General features: G+C 46.2%; 1 protein-coding gene across 2 annotated transcripts in view; it reads right to left on the bottom strand.

The window, feature by feature from the left end:
- Nucleotides 1-19348, bottom strand: part of TNXB (tenascin XB) — a 74620-nt gene that overhangs the window by 45376 nt on the left and 9896 nt on the right. For both annotated transcript variants that reach the window (XM_083160129.1, XM_083160130.1), the window contains exons 2-6: nt 15579-15811; nt 11345-13720; nt 9631-9755; nt 6622-6772; nt 4380-4643 (exon numbers count right to left, since the gene is read on the bottom strand). In XM_083160129.1, coding sequence (XP_083016255.1) covers nt 4380-4643; nt 6622-6772; nt 9631-9755; nt 11345-13720; nt 15579-15780 — 3118 coding nt within the window. In that variant the 5' untranslated portion in view covers nt 15781-15811. The remainder of the gene's footprint in view (nt 1-4379; nt 4644-6621; nt 6773-9630; nt 9756-11344; nt 13721-15578; nt 15812-19348) is intronic.

The following is a 19348-nucleotide window of genomic DNA, read 5'->3' as shown; positions in this document are numbered from 1 at the left end:
GCAAATAAAGGATAGGTTTTAAACGTGATTTCAAAATAGCAACAGAAACATATCATCGCTGGTAGACAGTTATGGAACATTCGCTTCATTGGCCAAATGGAACTTAGTAAAATGCCTATTAGTAATGAAATGACTGCTAGCGTTGGGATGAATTACTCCGCAAGAACCATGCAAATACTGAATTATATAATTCACTGCACTCAATTATCTGCTGTGATTAGCAAATGTACAGAATTGGAAATAATGACCATTTATCTGTCCACAGTGGAGTCCGAGTGTGGACTTACAGAACCAACACATTTCCTCTAAGACGAAGTTACAAAGATGGGAGATTTATTTCAGATAGGATGTTGCCATGGGCAACCAATCAGAGGCTATTATCTTCTTGATGGTGCTAAAAAATAATAAGTCAATTCTGATATGTTACCCATAGCAACATCCCATGTGAAATAGAAGGCCCATCTTAGTGAATTTTCCCCTAAGACCCTGATGAAGTCACTTATCATTTTTCAATTCTGTAAGTTTACTACTCACCATTGTTTTTTTTATTGGTTGTCTAAATAAAACTTTTTGCCCCCCATCCACTAGTCAGATTTGGCCCGTTTTCTCCAGATTCAGATGGATCTGACAGACCGATCTGAAGAAAAAAGGCCAAATCTGAGCTCCCTCAGATCAGATGTGCGGCTCAGTCTCAGATCCATCTGACAACAAAGTCTTAAGGCCTCCATACACTAGTTTGACTTGTCCTAATCCCTGGGGAGCTGGCAGGGGCAGGCAGCGGGGTCCGTGCGGGGTGGGCAGGGGGTCCCTGTGGTGGCTGGGCAGTCATCAGTATCGGCAGCGCGGGAAGCGACTGCTGACCGTGCAACTATATTTTGAAAAGACTGATCAGCGTTTATTAGCTGAGAGAATTCTCTCAGCGAATCAGCGGCCTCCCATCTGATTAGCTGAGGGAATTCTCTCAGCCAATAAACGTCTGGCAAGTCTCTTCAAAATATGGTTTTACATTCAGCAGCCGTTTCCCGCGCCACCAATACCACTACTAGTTCCCATCTGCCGCAGGGACCCCGCTGCTGACTGCCCATCCGCCGCAGCACCCGCGATGTGCCAGTCCGATACGATAAATTTAATGTTCAGCCTCGGACGGGATGTCTGCGCATGCGATTTTGTGGCCCGATCCATCCAAATCGGGTGAGATCGGGCTCAAATCACAATGTATAGGGGCCTTAGGTGCTGCACCAAAGATCCATCTGATCTGAAGAAAAATGAACTCTGGTCCAGATGAGATTTCTGGGAGAGTTCAAGGGAAATCTGAAGAGATTTTCAGCTTCATATATGTCTGCGTAGTGGATGGGGGGGGGGGGGGGGGGCTTAAGATATCAAATGTAATTGCATATTTGTCCAGCATGTCTTAAGCTGAGTACACACTATGGTCCTTACTCTGGTTGACTCGCAAGGCTGACCCTCAGACGCCGCCCCCGAACCCCCGCAGGCATGCGAATGGATGATCTCTATGTGTCTCAGACCTCTGAGCATCCTGTGCGAGAACAGGGCGGGTGGCTGACATCTGCTGACGTCAGCTGGCCACCCCCCTCACCCACACACAGCATTTGCACGGTACATGTGCTGCGTGCGAACGCGCGGGGGTCCAATTGAATTAGAATAACCCCCTATGTGATCTTTCCAAATGATATGCACAATTACAATATAGTTAATGTCATTATCGTGCATATCCTCTAGTGCATGGGGTGTCCAAACTTTTTGCAAAGAGGGCCAGATATGGTGACGTAAAAATGAGTGGGGGCCGACCATTCAGCCTGACATTCTTTGAACCATTAATCACATCAGAATGGTCCCCCACTCTGCCCCCATTCACTGTATGTCCCCCAGCGTGCCCCCACTCACTGTATGTCCACCAGCATGCCCCTTCACTGTATATTCCCCGCCTGACCCCCTTCTCTGTATTTCCCCCAGATTGCCCCCATTCATTGTATGTCCCCCAGCATGCCCCCATTCACTGTATGTCCCCCAGCATGCCCCTCCTTCACTGTATGTCCCCCAGCCTGCCCCCATTCGCTGTATGTCCCCCAGCCTGCCCCCATTCATTGTATGTCTCCCACTCTGCCCCTTTCACTGTATATTCCCATAAACTGCCCCTCCTTCGCTGTATGTACCCCATTCACTGTATGCCCCCCACTCTGCCCCCATTCACTATGCCCCCCAGCCTACCCACCCTTCTCTGAATGTACCACATACTGCCTCCCTTCACTGTATATTTCCTGCAGGAGACAGATGCTTGGGTTCCTGCCGCCGCCCTTCTTGGCTCCGCATATTATGGGAGCAAGCTTCCACTTTGCTGCTCCCCCTCCCTGCACACTGCTGTCACTGTGATCGCGGTGGAGGGTGATATATAATTGCAGCAGCAGGAGTTGGACACATACTCATCTGAAAGACGGCAAACACATCTCACAGTGACAGCCGGCACCCCCTCACCAATGCAGACAGCAAGCCAGCAAGGTAAAGGTGCGCTCGCAGGGGTCCCACCTCTGTGCTGTGCATCCCATGTCAGCCTCCAGCCGCCCGCTTCTGGCTGGAGGCTGCGGGCCGCTTGAAGTGACATCACAGGCCGCAATTGGCCCCCGGGCCGGACTTTGGACATGCCTGCTCTAGTGCGTACACAACACTATATCCTTTACGAAGCTTGGTCCCCCGTGTCGTCTGAGCATGCAGGCACATGTGCATATATTGTCAATGAAAGCATATTCAGTGAGAGCGGGTGAAGTCACTGAACGATATCGTTAACAATATGCTTCAGTGTGTACATCGTTCACCCGGGTGCTGCGACAAATCATTAACATTGTTGTCCATTAAGTGTATCATGTAGGGCAGGCATTCCCAACCACGGTCCTCAAGGCACACCAGCAGTGCAGGTTTTAGTGATATCCAGGCTTCAGCACAGATGGTTTAATCAGAATCTCTCAGATACTAATTAAGTCACCTGTGCTCAAGCCTGGATATCTACAAAACCTGCACTCTTGGTGTGCCTTGAGGACCGTGGTTGGGAATGCCTGATGTAGGGTGTGCTCATCTTTAATACTCTGTGAAATTAAAATTTCCATGCTTAAGGGGCCTACACACATAGAGATTTTGCTGAGCGGTGCTAGATCGCTCAGTACACAGCGATGTGTGTGCGATGTGTCAGCGCTGTGTGCTGAGCGATCTACCAGGGCCAGTGCTCTCCGGTGAGAACACTAGCCCTGCCCGGCAATCTAACTAGATTGCCGGGTGATAGATTTAATGTGCCCATACATGGTACAATTTGCCAGGTCCGGTGAGATGCGTGCTCCCGCGCACATCCCATCGCACAGCTCAGAAAGTATGTGCTGCATATACTTTTTGCACTAGATTGCATTGCAAAACATAAGCAATGCGATGCAATCTAGTCCAAATTGCATACACAAATTGTACTGTGTATGGGCACCTTTTAAAGGTGAAATGTCATTCCTTGACATTTTTGCTGCAGTAGAAGTACAACTCCCAGCATGCCCAGACAACCTTTGGCAGATACTGTTCGGACCTAATTTCTATACCCCCCCCCCCCCCCCCCGATAATATAAGACTTTAAGAGCCAGATATACTAAGCTTGAAAAGTGATAAAAAGAAAAGTGATAAACAACCAACCAATCAACTCCAAACTGTCATGTCACAGGCTGTGTTTGAAATAGATGATAGGTAGGAGCTGATTGGTTGGAGGTTTATCACTCTCCATTTTATCATTTTTCAAGGCTTAGTACATCTCGCCCTAAGGCAGGAATATGCAAATAGATGGCTCTCCACCTGCCGTGGCCGACCTTAGGCGGAACTTGCTTGAACTTGTCATTTCCAAATTGACAGAGCCTCAGGTGAAGGCCATAAAGTCTTAAAGAACAATGGAACAACTTGACGGGCTTAGACAGCTGGCACTACCGGCCAACGTACACGATTGAAATATTCTAAATATCGGCGATGAAGGAATTATAAGGAGCGGTTAGTGCTGCCGTTTGCAGGGAAATAAATATCTGTAAACATAAAAGTAATGTGCTAAAAGAAAGTCAATTATTAGTCTTCTCCAAACGTCCTTCAAGGTCCTTGATTGTCAGCAACTAAAAACAGAAAGATAGGTCATCAAATATTAATACAGTATTAAACAAAATATTTAGTTCTCCCCAGGACAGCTCACATTCCACAAGTCTTATCTCCATTGTACCCCACCCCCATCCACTAGACACCGGCCATCCTCTCGTTCACGGACGCACTCGTTCCCCCACCTACGCATTTCACTCGTGCAGAAACTCTTACTCCCCCCCCCCAAAATGTTTTACACCCCCCCCTCGCATCACCTGTAGTTCCAGTGATCTCAGTATCTTGGCTCTGTTCCTCTCCTTTCTCTGCTCTCAGGAGTATTCTATATTCGGTCCCTTCCTCCAGACCTGTCACCCTGATCCTGTCTCCTTTCCCAGGGACCCTCAGTTTCCGCTCCTTGCCAACGGGAGGAATAAGTGTGACAATGTAGCGGTCAGGCAGGAAATTCGGCCTCTCCCATCGCAACAGTAAAGAAGTGTAGGCGACTTCTGTGACGCGGAAGCCACGTGGAGTCTCAATCCCTAAACAACGGTACACAAAAAAAAAAAATAAGCATCATGAGATCCGGTACTGCTGATGAGGTCATTGTGGCCGCTCCTGCCCACCTATATTATTAATGTGTCTGAACGTGGGACAGCTGCGGACAGAGATCCTTCATTCTTCATGTGCAACCGCTTGGTTCGTTTCAGGGGCCAAATACAGAAACACAGAGAATACAGTTCCCACACATTCTAATAATAATAATATAAGTTCATCAGGGGTCTGGACATCTGGAAAAATAGTTGATGAGTTGTTCCAAAAATTAGAACATTTGGAAAAACGGGACACACTGGGTGTCTATATTTGATGAGCTACGAGTTACAGCTAGTTCTTCCATTTCCCTATATGACCATTTAATTTAACTGGTAAACATCACGGACATGGATAAAATTCTTGTGTCATTGACCAAGGCCTATATTACGCAGATAACTTTGTGAGTCTCGTGGCAATATTCTGAAGTGGTCACCACCCCAATGTTCCCAGAGAGACTCATCTCTCCAAAATTAATGTTTATTTCATGGTGTTTAGTAGTGTCCTGGTAAAAATAATGTTCCATAGTGGTGCCCTAGTTAATTCTATGCCGCATAGTAGTACCCTTATTCACATTATGCCACACAGTACCTCCAGTTCACATTATGCTTAAGTCTAGTGCCCCCAATTAATAAGGCTTAGTACATCTGCCCCTAAGTCTTATAATACCCCCAGTTCATGTTATGGCACACAGTGCCCCCAATTTATATTTTTCCACACATTTCCCCCACTTCATATTATGCCACACGGTTTCCCCCAGTTAATATTATGCCATCAACTCCAGTTCATCTTATACTACATTGTAGTGGCCAAAAGTTGAGATTATGCCACAATGGGTCAAATGTATTAAGCCCGGTGAAGAGATAAAGCGGAGATAAAGCAAAAGGTGATAATGCAGCAGCCAATCAGCTATGTTTGAAAAATGAAAGTTGGGAGTTGATTGGCTGGTGCATTATCACCTTCCACTTTGGCCCTTATTCAGATCTGATCGCAGTACAAATTTGTTCTCAAAATGGACAAAACCATGTGCACTGCAGGTGGGGCAGATGTAACATGTGCAGAGAGAGTTAAATTTGGGTGGGGTGTGTTAAAACTGAAATCTAAATTGCAGTGTAAAAATATTGCAGCCAATATTTACCCTGCACAGAAACAAAATAACTTACACAAATCTAACTCTCTCTACACAGGTTACATCTGCCCCACCTGCAGTGCACATGGTTTTGCCCATTTTGAGAACAAATTTGTACTGCGATCAGATCTGAATAAGGACCTTTATCTCCACTGCAAGCTGCAAGTTGGGGACCCGGCCTGTTTTGAGTAGGACCCTACAGGGAAGGGAGCAGCTGCACATGTCCAATGTATATCTAGACATGTAGACAACCTCCATCCATTGTGAAACTGGAAGTCCCGGCATGCCAGATTAACCGGAGTATTGTAGTACTTGGAGAGCTGGAGGCCTATAGATAAGGAACCGATGATTTACACTGATTGAAGTAGCAGGAACGAGCACCGAATATGACATTAGAGGTGCATTTCAAAACTATGCAAACTTTATGTAACCTGAATGTCCATGTTTATTGGTTCAAAAAGGAGGAAGCCAAAAATTTGAGGTTTTTATGCATTCACAGTTCATCAGCGGCGAGGGGTGACTCGCTTATTCTGTTCTGCGTCACCCATGTTTGCTTTCCAAAAAAGGAAATCTGGGAGCCTGGTCCAAGCTATTTTGGACAGGTCCGGTGTTTCCACCAATAAAGCTTTAACAGTGGAACACAGCTTGCTACCAATTAGCCTGTCAATGGGATATACAGCTTGTGGCATCCCTGGGGTGGGCAGGAGAATCATTTGATGTTCAGCGCAGCTGGCAGTATGCTGTGAGTGCCAGCGCTGGCGTTCTGATCACATAGTTTGGGATTTCTGGGGCACACTCACTTGTCGTTGTGGTGATAGAGGTCTCAGGTCCTAGCGTTGTGCCCTTGCGAGGCTGGATGGTGACATGGTACTCTTCTCCTGGCGCCAGCCCAGTCTGGTGGTATGTGACCAGGGAGCCTTTGATGGTGCTGCTGATCACGCCGTTCTCCTTCTGCGCAGTAATCAGTATATAACATTATGTCATAGGCATAGTATAAAATATATAGATATTAAATACTGACGAAACAACCAATCAGCTGTCATTTCCCTATTGAATTCTAGAAAATGATAGACAGACTCCCAGTAAGTACATCAATGATAAGTACTGAATATATATATATATATATATATATATATATATATATATATATATAAATAAAAGGCTTTCTACTCCTCACCTCTATGAGGTGAAGCATCGCCAGTGATTGCTAGAGGGCCACTCGACAGACCAAATAAATTATTTTGTATGCTAAAAGATGTCATAACAGAAAGTGAAAGCTATTTTTGCAGGGACACTGATCTGTTTCAAACTTGCTGGATATGGAGAGAGGAAGCTGGGAAGACAGAGGTTGGAGGTAGGAGCAGATAGGCACTGGGGGTGGGGTGGAGACTTTATGGGTTAAAAACTGTCACAGCTCAAAGTGAACGTGAAAACTCAACGTGAAAGTACATGGCAGAAGCCGTCATTTTGATGGGTATTTAACTAGTGATTAAATAATATATATTGAATAGATGAATTAATACATTTTGAAAATCCATTAACCCAGTGGTGGGTTTTTTTGGGGAGCGCTCCTCACTGGGCAAGTTTTTTTTCCGGAGCACTCCCTACCCCCCCCCCCCCTGCGCTTCCTGGCAGCACCGCTGAGCACTCCATCAGCCACGTGTGCGCCACATCGTTAGCAAGGTCATGCCGCACACAGCCGGGGAAAGGATGCGGGTCAGGGCAGCCAGAGTCGGGCAGCGGCTGAAACTGAGCGTATAGCTCAGCTCAGCTGCCCGGCAGGAGGAAGCGCAGGCAGTGGCACTCCCGAGAATTTTCCGGGCACCGGAGCACAGCCTGCACAATTCTTGGGAGTACCAGTGAAGGGGTTAATAATGAAGATATATTACATAGTCCAACATTAAGTTTTGAATAATTACATTCCTAAACAAATAAACATTGAGGAAAAGTCACCAATACTAAATGTAGAATAAATATGTGAATACGATAACGGCCAATGGGAGCTAGAACTCGGGTACCACCCAAAGTTCCAGTGTCCCTATAGAGCAAAAGGCTGGAGAGTATTACGTTGGCGGAGCAGCAACCGTTCCTGTGTGAGAACCTGCATCTGTCAGGAGCACTTTCCCTGGATCCTTCTGACACAATCCAGCGCAACCATGAATTATCCCGTGTCAGTAACGTGCCCTGCCGCAACACTATCCATTTCACTTCTACTATACACGTTATTGATAGGTTCATTAACATTAGCTTCAGTGTCCCCCGGACCCTTGCCATTACGTATGAGCACTTCAGAAGACAGATGACCCAATGGGATTACAATGGAAGACCCCTGGTTGTCATATGCAGATGTATTTAATTAGTGCAGAATGAGGTTTGCCATTACATAGAGTAGATGTCAGGTGGATTTATTCTACAACATTACTACAGTAGGAAAGGTCTCTCCTTACAGCGTACAGAAATCTGATATACATCGTGTGGGCCTGCAAACTACCCCAGCGCAACAACATATCTCCAAATCTGTTCTAGGAATATTTCATGAACAATTTGGAACATATTTTACATTTGACTATTTTCATTAATTAATTATAAGCCCTCACTTGATGATTGGAAATTTTATATAATAATAAAAAAGCTATGTACTGTACTATAACATTTCGTTTTATTTTTAATTTTTGTTTACAGTCCTACATATTTACACTCCACTCAGGATGCCGTAGGGTACAGTAAGGTGGAAATATTTAGCAGTTACTGGTAGATTTCAGTTGGACAGTACTAAAGAAAGCATCTAAATGCCGTCCACCAAGTGCCGCCCCCTAACACGTGCCACTCCCAACCAGTGCCACCCCTAACAATGCTGCCCTCAACAAGCGCCGCCCCCAGCAAGTGCTTCTCCCCAACAAGTGCCACCCCCCAACAATTGCCACCCATAGGCAATTCTGACCGATCCCTCCACTCTGCACAAGATCTGCCCCTCTCACAAAATATCTACCGCACTAGCAGATTCAAAGGGAGTAGAGTGGCCAACATTTTGCCATTCACCAATCAGAATGCAGGAGGGTGGGGCTCAGCTAAATTTGAACCTCTAGGGGTCACTAGGTGTGGTGATGCCTGGTGCGCACTCTGGATAGGCACCCTCACCACCTGCTGCGCTGGAGGCATATCCCCCTAAAAAGGGATGGGGTCTAATTGAAGGGGTGCGGCCTCATGGGTACCCATATTTCCTCACTCCGGGGGCATGTCTAGCATCCTTGGAGATGCTGGCTGCCCCTGAAGAAGGGTCTATCTTCTGTTGCGTTGCTCTGGTGTCATCCAAGGTTTAAGGCTATAACCTTATTTTGATCTTCCACTGATATAGGTCAGTGGTTCCCAAACTTGGGCCTCCCGGACCACCAACAGATCACGTTTTCCAGGTCACCCAGCGGGTGCACTCGTTACTCGCTGACAAAAAAGATCCACAGGTGGAGCTAATTCTTTCACTTGCGATTATGTGTGGAGACCTGAAAAACATGAACCATTGGTGGTACTTGAGGACCCAGGTTGGCAACCACTGATCTGGGTGATACTGTCTTAGTAAATGATGAACAGTACAATCCCAAATCACAATTAGTAAATTTGAAGCTGTAGAACAAGAACTAAAATAGAAAAATAGGAATGTTGAAAACCGGAATATATCCAGGGGCAAATCTGAGACAGCTCCCGTAAACTAGGTAAAGTTGTCAATCGTATCTATTTCTAGTAGTCTTTCACCAAATTACAATTTATCTCTCCCGAAATCTCACATGTGCGTACTCCCATAACGATGCACATACCTTGACTTTGAAAGTGATGTCATAGGAATCTGGAGGCACCTGAGGCTTGTCCCACTCCAGAGTGACTGCGGACTCTTCTTGTGATGTCACATGGAGGCCGGTGACAGCTAAGATTTCTGTGTCTCCTACAAAACATTGGTGGGTTTATCAACACTTTCATGGGCACCTACAGTATAGTGAAGCCTGATTTTCTGGAACGGCAGATTATCTCTGACCACACCACTGTAACCAGGGCTCTTCTACACTATAAATTGCCAGGTAGAGTGTGGGATCCAATCAACAGAGTTCTGGAGGTGTGAGGCCTCCGTTTCTATGTCCATGGCTACAGGAGGGAACCAAGCAGCTGCAGACCTACAGTACAGCTACTCATGGTCAGATCATAGAGATGATCTTGGTAAGTAGAAAATTGGATCAGACACATTGCGCAAGTACCAAGGAATCTCCACACATTGAAATATAAATTCCATAGAGAACGGTGTTGCCTCACACCACCAGAAACGTATCAGAAGGTGGTCTCTTTGTGAAGTTCTCTATGTGCGAATGGGACATTCTGTGCAAAACTAGGCAGTGAGGGATACATCAAACCTTCTAAAAAAACTATGTGTTTGTGGAACAAAAAAAAAACCTCAGGATCCTACTTTCTTTTCTGGAAGTACAGAGAGCAAAACAAGAATTGGGCAGAGGGAATCTGACTCTGGCTCTGTTGGACTGAGGTGACATTATCGAAATGAGATAAAGAGGTGGAGAGGGCATGTTAGTAGTGTCTCTAGCTCTGGCCATCTTCCATTGATGTTTGATGGAACCACCAATGGTCAATAATTTTGCCAATGATGGCTAAAAACTCATCTGTGGTCTCCTGCCATTGACGTAAAGTGCGGATGGCACCATTGATGAGACTGTTGAAAGTGAACCATTCGATGGCTGTTCCTAGTTCCTCTCTTACAGAATGCGGAGCTGCCACCCATCGGTGACCTAGGGTTGCCCTATCCTTCTGCGTGGCACACTGTATGTGTTCTAGGTGCGCTGCAGAGTGTTTATAGCCTCAATTCGCTAATAATAACCTCTAAACCAGGGCTGGGCAACACCGACCCTCCAGATGTTGATGAACTACACATCCCAGCATGCCTTGCATCAGTTTCAGCATGGCCACATAGCAAAACTAATGCAAAGCATCCTGGGATGTGTAGTTCATCAACATCTGGAGGGCCGGTGTTGCCCAGCCCTGCTCTAAACACTGACATGAGCTACATGTATGGCGGTTAAAAGATCGACAGTCTCTAGGTAGACAGTGAATAGGTTGACATCAAAAAGTCAACATCAAAAATGTTGATACATGAAAAGGTCGACATGAGTTTTTCCCAATTTTTTGGACTTTTTCAAACTTCACTGTCCACGTGGACTTCAATTGGGAACGGTAAAGTGTACCGAGCTAAGAGAGGCCCCAGCCCCAAAGCATAGCGAGCAAAATGAGGGTATGCTTTACAGTGATTGGGGGTCCATGTCGACAGGTGTGGACACCAAAAAAGTGAAAAACAAATGTCAACCTTATCATGTGACGACTTTTTGACCATGTCGACCCAGTTTGTGTTGACCATCTAAAAGAAAAACATAGAGATTTGGGGTCTACAACAAGTGCAATTCATAAATGAAGTCATAAGCGCTGAAGAAACCACCCGACAGTACATATAGATCACCAGACACCCTTATTACTTACCCAGTGCACATTCGGGACCGCTGTACCCCTTCTTACATACGCAGACCCCATTAGTGCATTTTCCTTGTCCACTGCAGTTTCCTGGACAGATTTTAGCTCCGCAGACCGGCCCACCAAAACCAGTGTTGCAGACGCATTTCCCATTCACGCACTGCCCATTATTGTTACAGTTTTTGGGGCAAGCTTTGGACCCGCAATCAGGTCCTGCAAACCCAGGATTACAGATGCAGACTCCCTCTTGGCACCTTCCGTGGACATGACAGTTGTCCGGACAAGCTCTAGACCCACAGTCCACTCCTGTGAATCCAGAATCACAGATACACTTCCCGTCATCGCACCTTCCGTGGTTACTACAGCTCTCTGGACAGGTGCTAGAGCCACAATCTTGGCCGGAGTACCCAGAATCACAAACACACACGCCATCATCACACTGGCCTCTGTTCTGACAGTCATTAGGACAGGTCTTGAGTCCACAGTCTATATCGGTGTACCCAGGATTACATTGGCATATCCCATCTTCGCACCGACCCCTGTTGTTGCAGTCATTGGGACACGTTTTTGATCTACAGTCTTGACCAGTGTAGCCTGGATCACAGACACATTTCCCGTCATCGCATCTGCCATTGTCATTGCAATTTTCTGGACAGGTTCTGGTTCCACAGTCTGCATCAGTGTAGCCGGGAGCACAAATACACTGTCCATCTTCACACCGACCATGGTTGTTACAATCTTTGGGACAGGTTCTAGAGCCACAGTCTACACCAGTATATCCAAGTTCACAAGCACAGACCCCGTCTTTACACCGGCCACGATTATTACAGTCTTTGGGGCATGTTCTAGATCCACAGTCCTGCCCTGTGTATCCAGAATTGCAAACACAGACACCATCTTGACACTGACCCCGATTGTTGCAGTCATTAGCGCATGTTCTAGAACCACAGTCCTGGCCAGTAAATCCGTAATCACACACACACGCTCCGTCTTCACAATGGCCCCGATCAAAGCAGTCATTGGGGCAGGTTTTAGTGCCACAGTCTAGACCAGTAAATCCGGAGTCACAAAAGCATACTCCACCTTCACAGCTGCCTCGATTATGACAGTTTCTGGGGCATGTTCTGATGCTGCAATCCACTCCCGTGTAGCCGGGGGAGCAGACGCAGGTGCCCCTCAAACAGCGTCCGTGGGTTGTGCACCCAGCTGGGCAAGTCCTGATGCCACAAACTGGGCCAGAAAATCCAGAATTACAAATACACTTGCCATTCACACACTGCCCGTTACCACTGCAGTTCTTTGGGCAGGATTTAGTTCCACAATCTGGCCCAGAAAATCCAGCATTACAAATGCAGGTCCCGTCTACACATTGGCCCCGGCTCTGACATTTGTTGGGGCAAGTTCTTGACTTGCAATCCGGACCCGTGTATCCAGGATCACAGATGCATTTGCCGTCATCACATCGGCCCTGTTTGTGGCAATCATTCGGGCAAGTACTGATCTCACAGTCAGGGCCGGTGAACCCCGGATCACAGATGCACTCTCCGTCCTCACATCGGCCTCGTCTCTCACACTCTGGAGAGCAGATTCTGATCCCACAGTCCAACCCGACAAACCCAGGGTCACACACGCACTTGCCCGAAATGCATTGGCCCTGCTCGTTGCAGTCATCGGGGCAAGCTTTATACCCACAGTCCTCCCCATAATACCCGGAATCACAGACGCAGACTCCGTCCTCGCATTGGCCGTTTCTGTTACAATCATTGAGGCAGGTTCTAGAACCGCAGTCCGCACCTGTATATCCCGTGTCACAAACACAAACTCCATCCTCACAGTCGCCACGGCCTCTGCAATTATGAGGGCAGCTTTTCGAACCACAATCCACCCCAGAAAATCCAGGACGGCAGACACATACTCCGTTTTCACACTTCCCCCGGTTTAGACAGTTTCTAGGGCAAGCTTTAGTGCCGCAGTCGGGACCAGTAAATCCTGAGAAACAGACACAGGTACCCCCTTCACATTTCCCTTGGTTCATGCAGTTTTTGGGGCAAGTTCTAGAACTGCAGTCTTCTCCAGTAAATCCAGGATCGCAAACACAGATGCCATCCTCACAGCGCCCACGATTTTGGCAGTTTTTGGGGCAGCCTTTGGAAGCACAAGATACACCAAAGTATCCTTTGAAGCAGATGCAACTTCCCTTTACACACTGGCCTTGGTCATTGCAGTCCTCCGGGCATGTCAGTAGCTGGCATCTGTCTCCCATGAAGCCGTCTTTACACCGGCACTCCCCGTTCACACAGTCACCTCGGTCCTCACCACCGCACCCCCCCGGGCAATCATTGTTTTCCTGGTTACAGCCGGGAGCCTTGATATTGGCCGGGTTATCTGGAAAAAGAAGAAACATTTCTCAGTCATGTGGAGAAAAGACAGGAAAGGATAACACATTGTAACAGGGGTGGAATGGGAACTGAAAGTGACCCTGTGAAATTTTGTAGAAGTGGGCCGACATGGGCAGCCCCTGAGGGGTATGGATAAAAACCTGACCCAGACAAGACCCAGGGGGGTCATGTCTGGGGGTGTCCTGTCCAGGGGAGGGGGGGAAGGGCTGCCTCTGACAGCTGTTACCAGGGAGTGTATGGTCTGGGCAAGTCCCCCTGTACAGTCCCCCTGTAAATGGGCCAGTTGGGCAGTATGGGCGCTAGGTCTTTTGAAAGGAGACTGCCCGCTTTTCCTATCAAAGAACATCAAAGGGAGTGTGGGCGGGTCCATGCGATGTCATGATGTCACGCAGTAGTCACGCAACGCTCCTCTGGGAACTTTTGGATAGCCAGGATATCTTTATGGGGGCCCTTGGAACCTGCAGGGCCCTAGACAGGCCCATAGCTTGCCTTGTGGAAAATTCCGGCTCTATCTATCTACTTATCTATTGATTTATGTACAGCAGTGCTTCTTAAAAAAATTTGGGACACAGTAACTGCAGGTTATATAGGCATATAGAAAATGGGTGCAGGATGTACAATTAAAACCTATTATTTGGTACAACAAATAAAAATAAAAAACATAAAAGAATAGATAGAAATCCAATATTTATGAAGTACGGCTACAATATGTCACTCTGGCACCTAACAATGATTAAGTGTCACTTTATTTTGTGTAAAAGCTTTCATGTCGGTATGCCATGTGTTGCTTGAGACATTTTTATGTGTCTTGCGCCGGCGTTGAGCATTGCTGGGAGAGAACGTTTAATATTTAACCAAATACTTTTTCCCTGCAATCTTTGTGAATAGGAGCGGGCGCTGATTTTGGAAAACCCGCTACGTGCAATTTTAAATGAAAATAAAGTGCAAGAAAAGAAAGTGTAAAGAAAGACGTTGTTCAAAACTATGCGAGATTGGCAACAAATTGGAAAATATGTTTTTATCTTCTACTCCCACTGAGAAATCCCTGAGTTCTGTCCAGTTACACAGAGTATTTCTGCAGTCTGTGAATCTGGATAAACAGTGTTTTATGAGTCTGGAGGGGATAGTGTAATTGTGCGCCACCATTGCCAGAAACGCATAGAGTTCTGCCTTTCCATTCCCCCCCAAAAGTATCCGAACGGCAACTAAAGGGCAAGTATTTTAAAGACAAAAGCACCTGGGTTCATCGCACCATCCAGAGAAATGTTACACGGCCAACGCCACGCACCTCTGTCTATCAGCAACGCTAATACCTGGCACTGTACGAATCCTTAATTATAGAGGACGTACGGCACTGAGCAGTCATTAGGGAAATATAACAATGTCCTCGTGTGCGTGTTACAGATCCCTGGCAAGGAAGTCATAGTGCTGCTGACTAAACAGGGGCCAAGAGTAAAACAGGAAATTCAGTTTCCCAATCCTTAATTTGGCTTTGGAGTTTGGGGGTAGGTCAGTGACTCTTGAATACATGAATAATTTGGGACATTGGGGAGAGGAAAGGCAGTATTGAAATTCCATTTTGGATGAACCTGGGATCCTTTGATTACGATGTAATCAAATGTATCCGTGCATTGTGATTAGAACCGGCAGTTTGCTTTTAAATTGTATAGCCTGTTGCCGGGTTCCTTGCCTACATATAGAGGGGGAGAGGTATTAAACCTTCCAGAGAGATACAATGGAGAGGTTGCCTATAGCGACCAATCAAAACCTTGAGTGAGGATGATCCCATTACATAACGCATACGGGCTAGTAATAATACATACAGTATACACCACCGGACTTACCTGCATCACTTTGGGCCTTACCACAGCAAGGTGTTGTACATTGTCCCTTTATGTCCCTTACCAACTTCTCCAAAATAAGCAGGCGTTTCAACAAGGCTTGGACCCCTTCCGCTTCAGGACATTTAGGCTGGGTAGTAGAGGGAGGAGCAGAGAGGGATCCCCCCAAAAAGACGAAGATGAGAGACAATGGAATGAGGTTCATTATAACTGGAAGGCGCAGATAACTGGATCACCTGTGAAAAAGAACAAGAAGGTGGATGAGGCAAGAGAAGGAAACTGCAAAACACGGGCATGAAAGGGGGAATATGATGTGTGAGATGAAAAGTGGAGCGCAAATGGGGTGATGGGAGAGAGGAGAATGAAAGATAACAAAGGAGAGGCGAAGGATGAAGAGGGAAAGGAGACAGAGAGGGACTGAGAGGGAGTAAAAATAAGAAAGTAGAGATGGAGGAGTAGAGTGTAGATATGAGGGAGTACTAGTAAGAGAGCACAGATGGAGGAGTAGAGTGTAGATATGAGGGAGTAGTAGTAAGAGAGCACAGATGGAGGAGTAGAGTGTAGATATGAGGGAGTAGTAGTAAGAGAGCACAGATGGAGGAGTAGAGTGTAGATGTTAGGGAGTAGTAGTAGGAGAGCACAGATGGAGGAGTAGAGTGTAGATATGAGGGAGTAGTAGTAAGAGAGAACAGATGGAGGAGTAGAGTGTAGATATGAGGGAGTAGTAGTAAGAGAGCACAGATGGAGGAGTAGAGTGTAGATATGAGGGAGTAGTAGTAAGAGAGCACAGATGGAGGAGTAGAGTGTAGATATGAGGGAGTAGTAGTAAGAGAGCACAGATGGAGGAGTAGAGTGTAGATATGAGGGAGTAGTAGTAAGAGAGCACAGATGGAGGAGTAGAGTGTAGATATGAGGGAGTAGTAGTAAGAGAGCACAGATGGAGGAGTAGAGTGTAGATATGAGGGAGTAGTAGTAAGAGAGCACAGATGGAGGAGTAGAGTGTAGATATGAGGGAGTAGTAGTAAGAGAGCACAGATGGAGGAGTAGAGTGTAGATATGAGGGAGTAGTAGTAGGAGAGCACAGATGGAGGAGTAGAGTGTAGATATGAGGGAGTAGTAGTAAGAAAGCACAGATGGAGGAGTAGAGTGTAGATATGAGGGAGTAGTAGTAAGAGAGCACAGATGGAGGAGTAGAGTGTAGATATGAGGGAGTAGTAGTAGGAGAGCACAGATGGAGGAGTAGAGTGTAGATATGAGGGAGTAGTAGTAAGAGAGCACAGATGGAGGAGTAGAGTGTAGATATGAGGGAGTAGTAGTAGGAGAGCACAGATGGAGGAGTAGAGTGTAGATATGAGGGAGTAGTAGTAAGAGAGCACAGATGGAGAAGTAGAGTGTAGAGATAAGGGGAAAGATGGCTGAGTGAGGTTTACATGTAACTAAGGAATTTTAGGTCAAATAAAAATATAGGGGTTTATTCTAGTTCATTCTTTCTGACAAAATATCCTTCTTAGATGGACAAAACCATGTGCACTGCAGGGGGGCAGATGTAACATGTGCAGAGAGAATTAGATTTGGGTGAGTTATTTTGTTTCTGTGCAGGGAAAATACTGACTGCATGATTTTACACTGCAATATAGATCTCACTTTGAAGAAAAACCCCACCCAAATCTAATTCTCTCTGCACAAGTTACATCTGCCCCACCCGCAGTGCACATGGTTTTGTCCATCTAAGAAGGATTTTGTCAGTAAGAATGAACTAGAATAACCCCCTGGGTGAGCTGATCAATTAGAGTTGAGAATTAAGGGGGAAAAGGACAACAATAAAAGATGGACAGGAAAAAGAGAGCAAAAGACAGCAGATACAAATAAGGGGGGAGGATATAGCATTAACCCCTAGTGCCATAAAGGCGCAGCACGTAAAGACATTATAAGAATTTATAAGAGAAGCGATAAAGAAAGAAATAAGGCAAAGGAATAAGAAAGTGTCAGAAGAATAGAGAGCGGGATAAGTGGAGACAGGTGAGATACATATCGGTAACAGGAAAGGGGGGAATGGGAGAGCTGATTACAGACAATTACAGCACTCGCACTGTATGAAAGCCATATGCTTCGCTATACTCTGCACAACATCAATAGAAAATCTGCAAACAATCTCAATTAACCCCAGGGCGAGCTCCGACAAGGTCGCCCAATCAGCCCTGGCCAGGCAATGCCAAGTGGCCTCTGTCAGAGACCTTACACAGCACTGCACAATTACAGGAGTCATTAACATGGACATGGATCTGATATACACTGCAACCCCTCCCAGCCCAAACATAAACTCCCCCTCTCCCCGGAGCACGGTCCTCATTACAACAATACTAAACGTTCTACTTTTCCATGATGGATTCCGCCACCTCCAGATGGAACCAGTACAGCGGGAACGTCATGTGGACATGTAATAGCCCTGATCGGGACTAGCAGAACCTAATTATGGAGGTTCACATTTCCACTGTAAGCTCTGATCAGAGAGATGTGAGAGAATTAGATTTGGGTGAGTTATTTTGTTTCTGTGCAGGGTAAATACTGACTGCTTTATTCTTACACTGCAATATAGATCTCACTTTGCAGTAAAACCCCACCCAAATCTAATTCTCTCTGCACAAGTTACATCTGCCCCACCTGCAGTGCACATGGTTTTGTCCATTTGAGAAGGAATTTGCCTTTGCAAGTGAACCAGAATAAGGGCCTTTGTGCCTGATTCAGACCCGCTCGCTGAGCAGCATTCTTCAAAGGTAAACGCTGCCCGCCAGGATAGTAAACGCCTCCCCCTGTCGCCTCGCGAATATCCATGCACGTTGACACATACATTTGCATGCGGGCATACAGGTGACCATCAAATTTTTTTTTACCCGCTCACAAATAAAATTCAGTCTAGGCTGACTTTTTTTCAGCTCAGATATGGCCGAATTCGGGGCAGCGCTGACGTCATGTGACATCAGCGCCGCCCCGTGCAGGCTTCAACACACCTGCGTACTCATGGGGACGCCCAGCATTTTTTCTGGGCACGGCCAGGAAACACTGGGAGTTGCCATGGGACAGCCCCCTGCTCACCCCGCTCTGTGTGATCCTGAATCACCCCCCTAGAAAAGACACAACGTATTAATATGTCTATGTGTTCACCACCCCACCCGCCGTTACCAGGTGTGGATCAATGGATCAACAATGTTTTAGTTGACATTGATTTGGTCAAAACCACATGATGGACATGAATTAGGTCGACAGCTAAAAACGTTTGTTGGACAATTGATTGTCAACCAAATCATTGGCAATGTATCACCCGGGTACCACTGTTGCTTCCCAGTCACCATGCAGAAATGCGTCGTACATTGATGCGACCTTGTGTCTAGATTTAATCTGCAACTCTGTACAAACAGGACTGGGACGTATTCGCAGACAAAAAACACTATAGAGCAGTGGTTCTCAACATCGGTCCTCAAGGATCCCCAACAGTTCACATTTTCCAGGTCACCCGGCAGGCTCACTCATTACTCTCTGACACATTTTAAAAGATCCACAGGTTTCGGTTCTGGGTTTTTTTTTTTTTTTTTACCAATCCAATATATCCACCGCATCCGACTCACATCGGACCCTCGGACTACCACAGCCTTGGAGCGCAATGGATTTATTGGACTATTAATATCAGGTAATTCCCACCACTTCTTATTATTATTACTACTTATAATAAATAATTATAATAAACCTAATTAGTATCATCGTCATAATGACAATAA

The sequence above is a fragment of the Crinia signifera genome, chromosome 9, assembly GCF_055691185.1.
Source record: "Crinia signifera chromosome 9, ASM5569118v1, whole genome shotgun sequence".
Taxonomy (NCBI): domain Eukaryota; kingdom Metazoa; phylum Chordata; class Amphibia; order Anura; family Myobatrachidae; genus Crinia; species Crinia signifera.
This window is presented reverse-complemented; position numbering and strand designations above follow the sequence as displayed.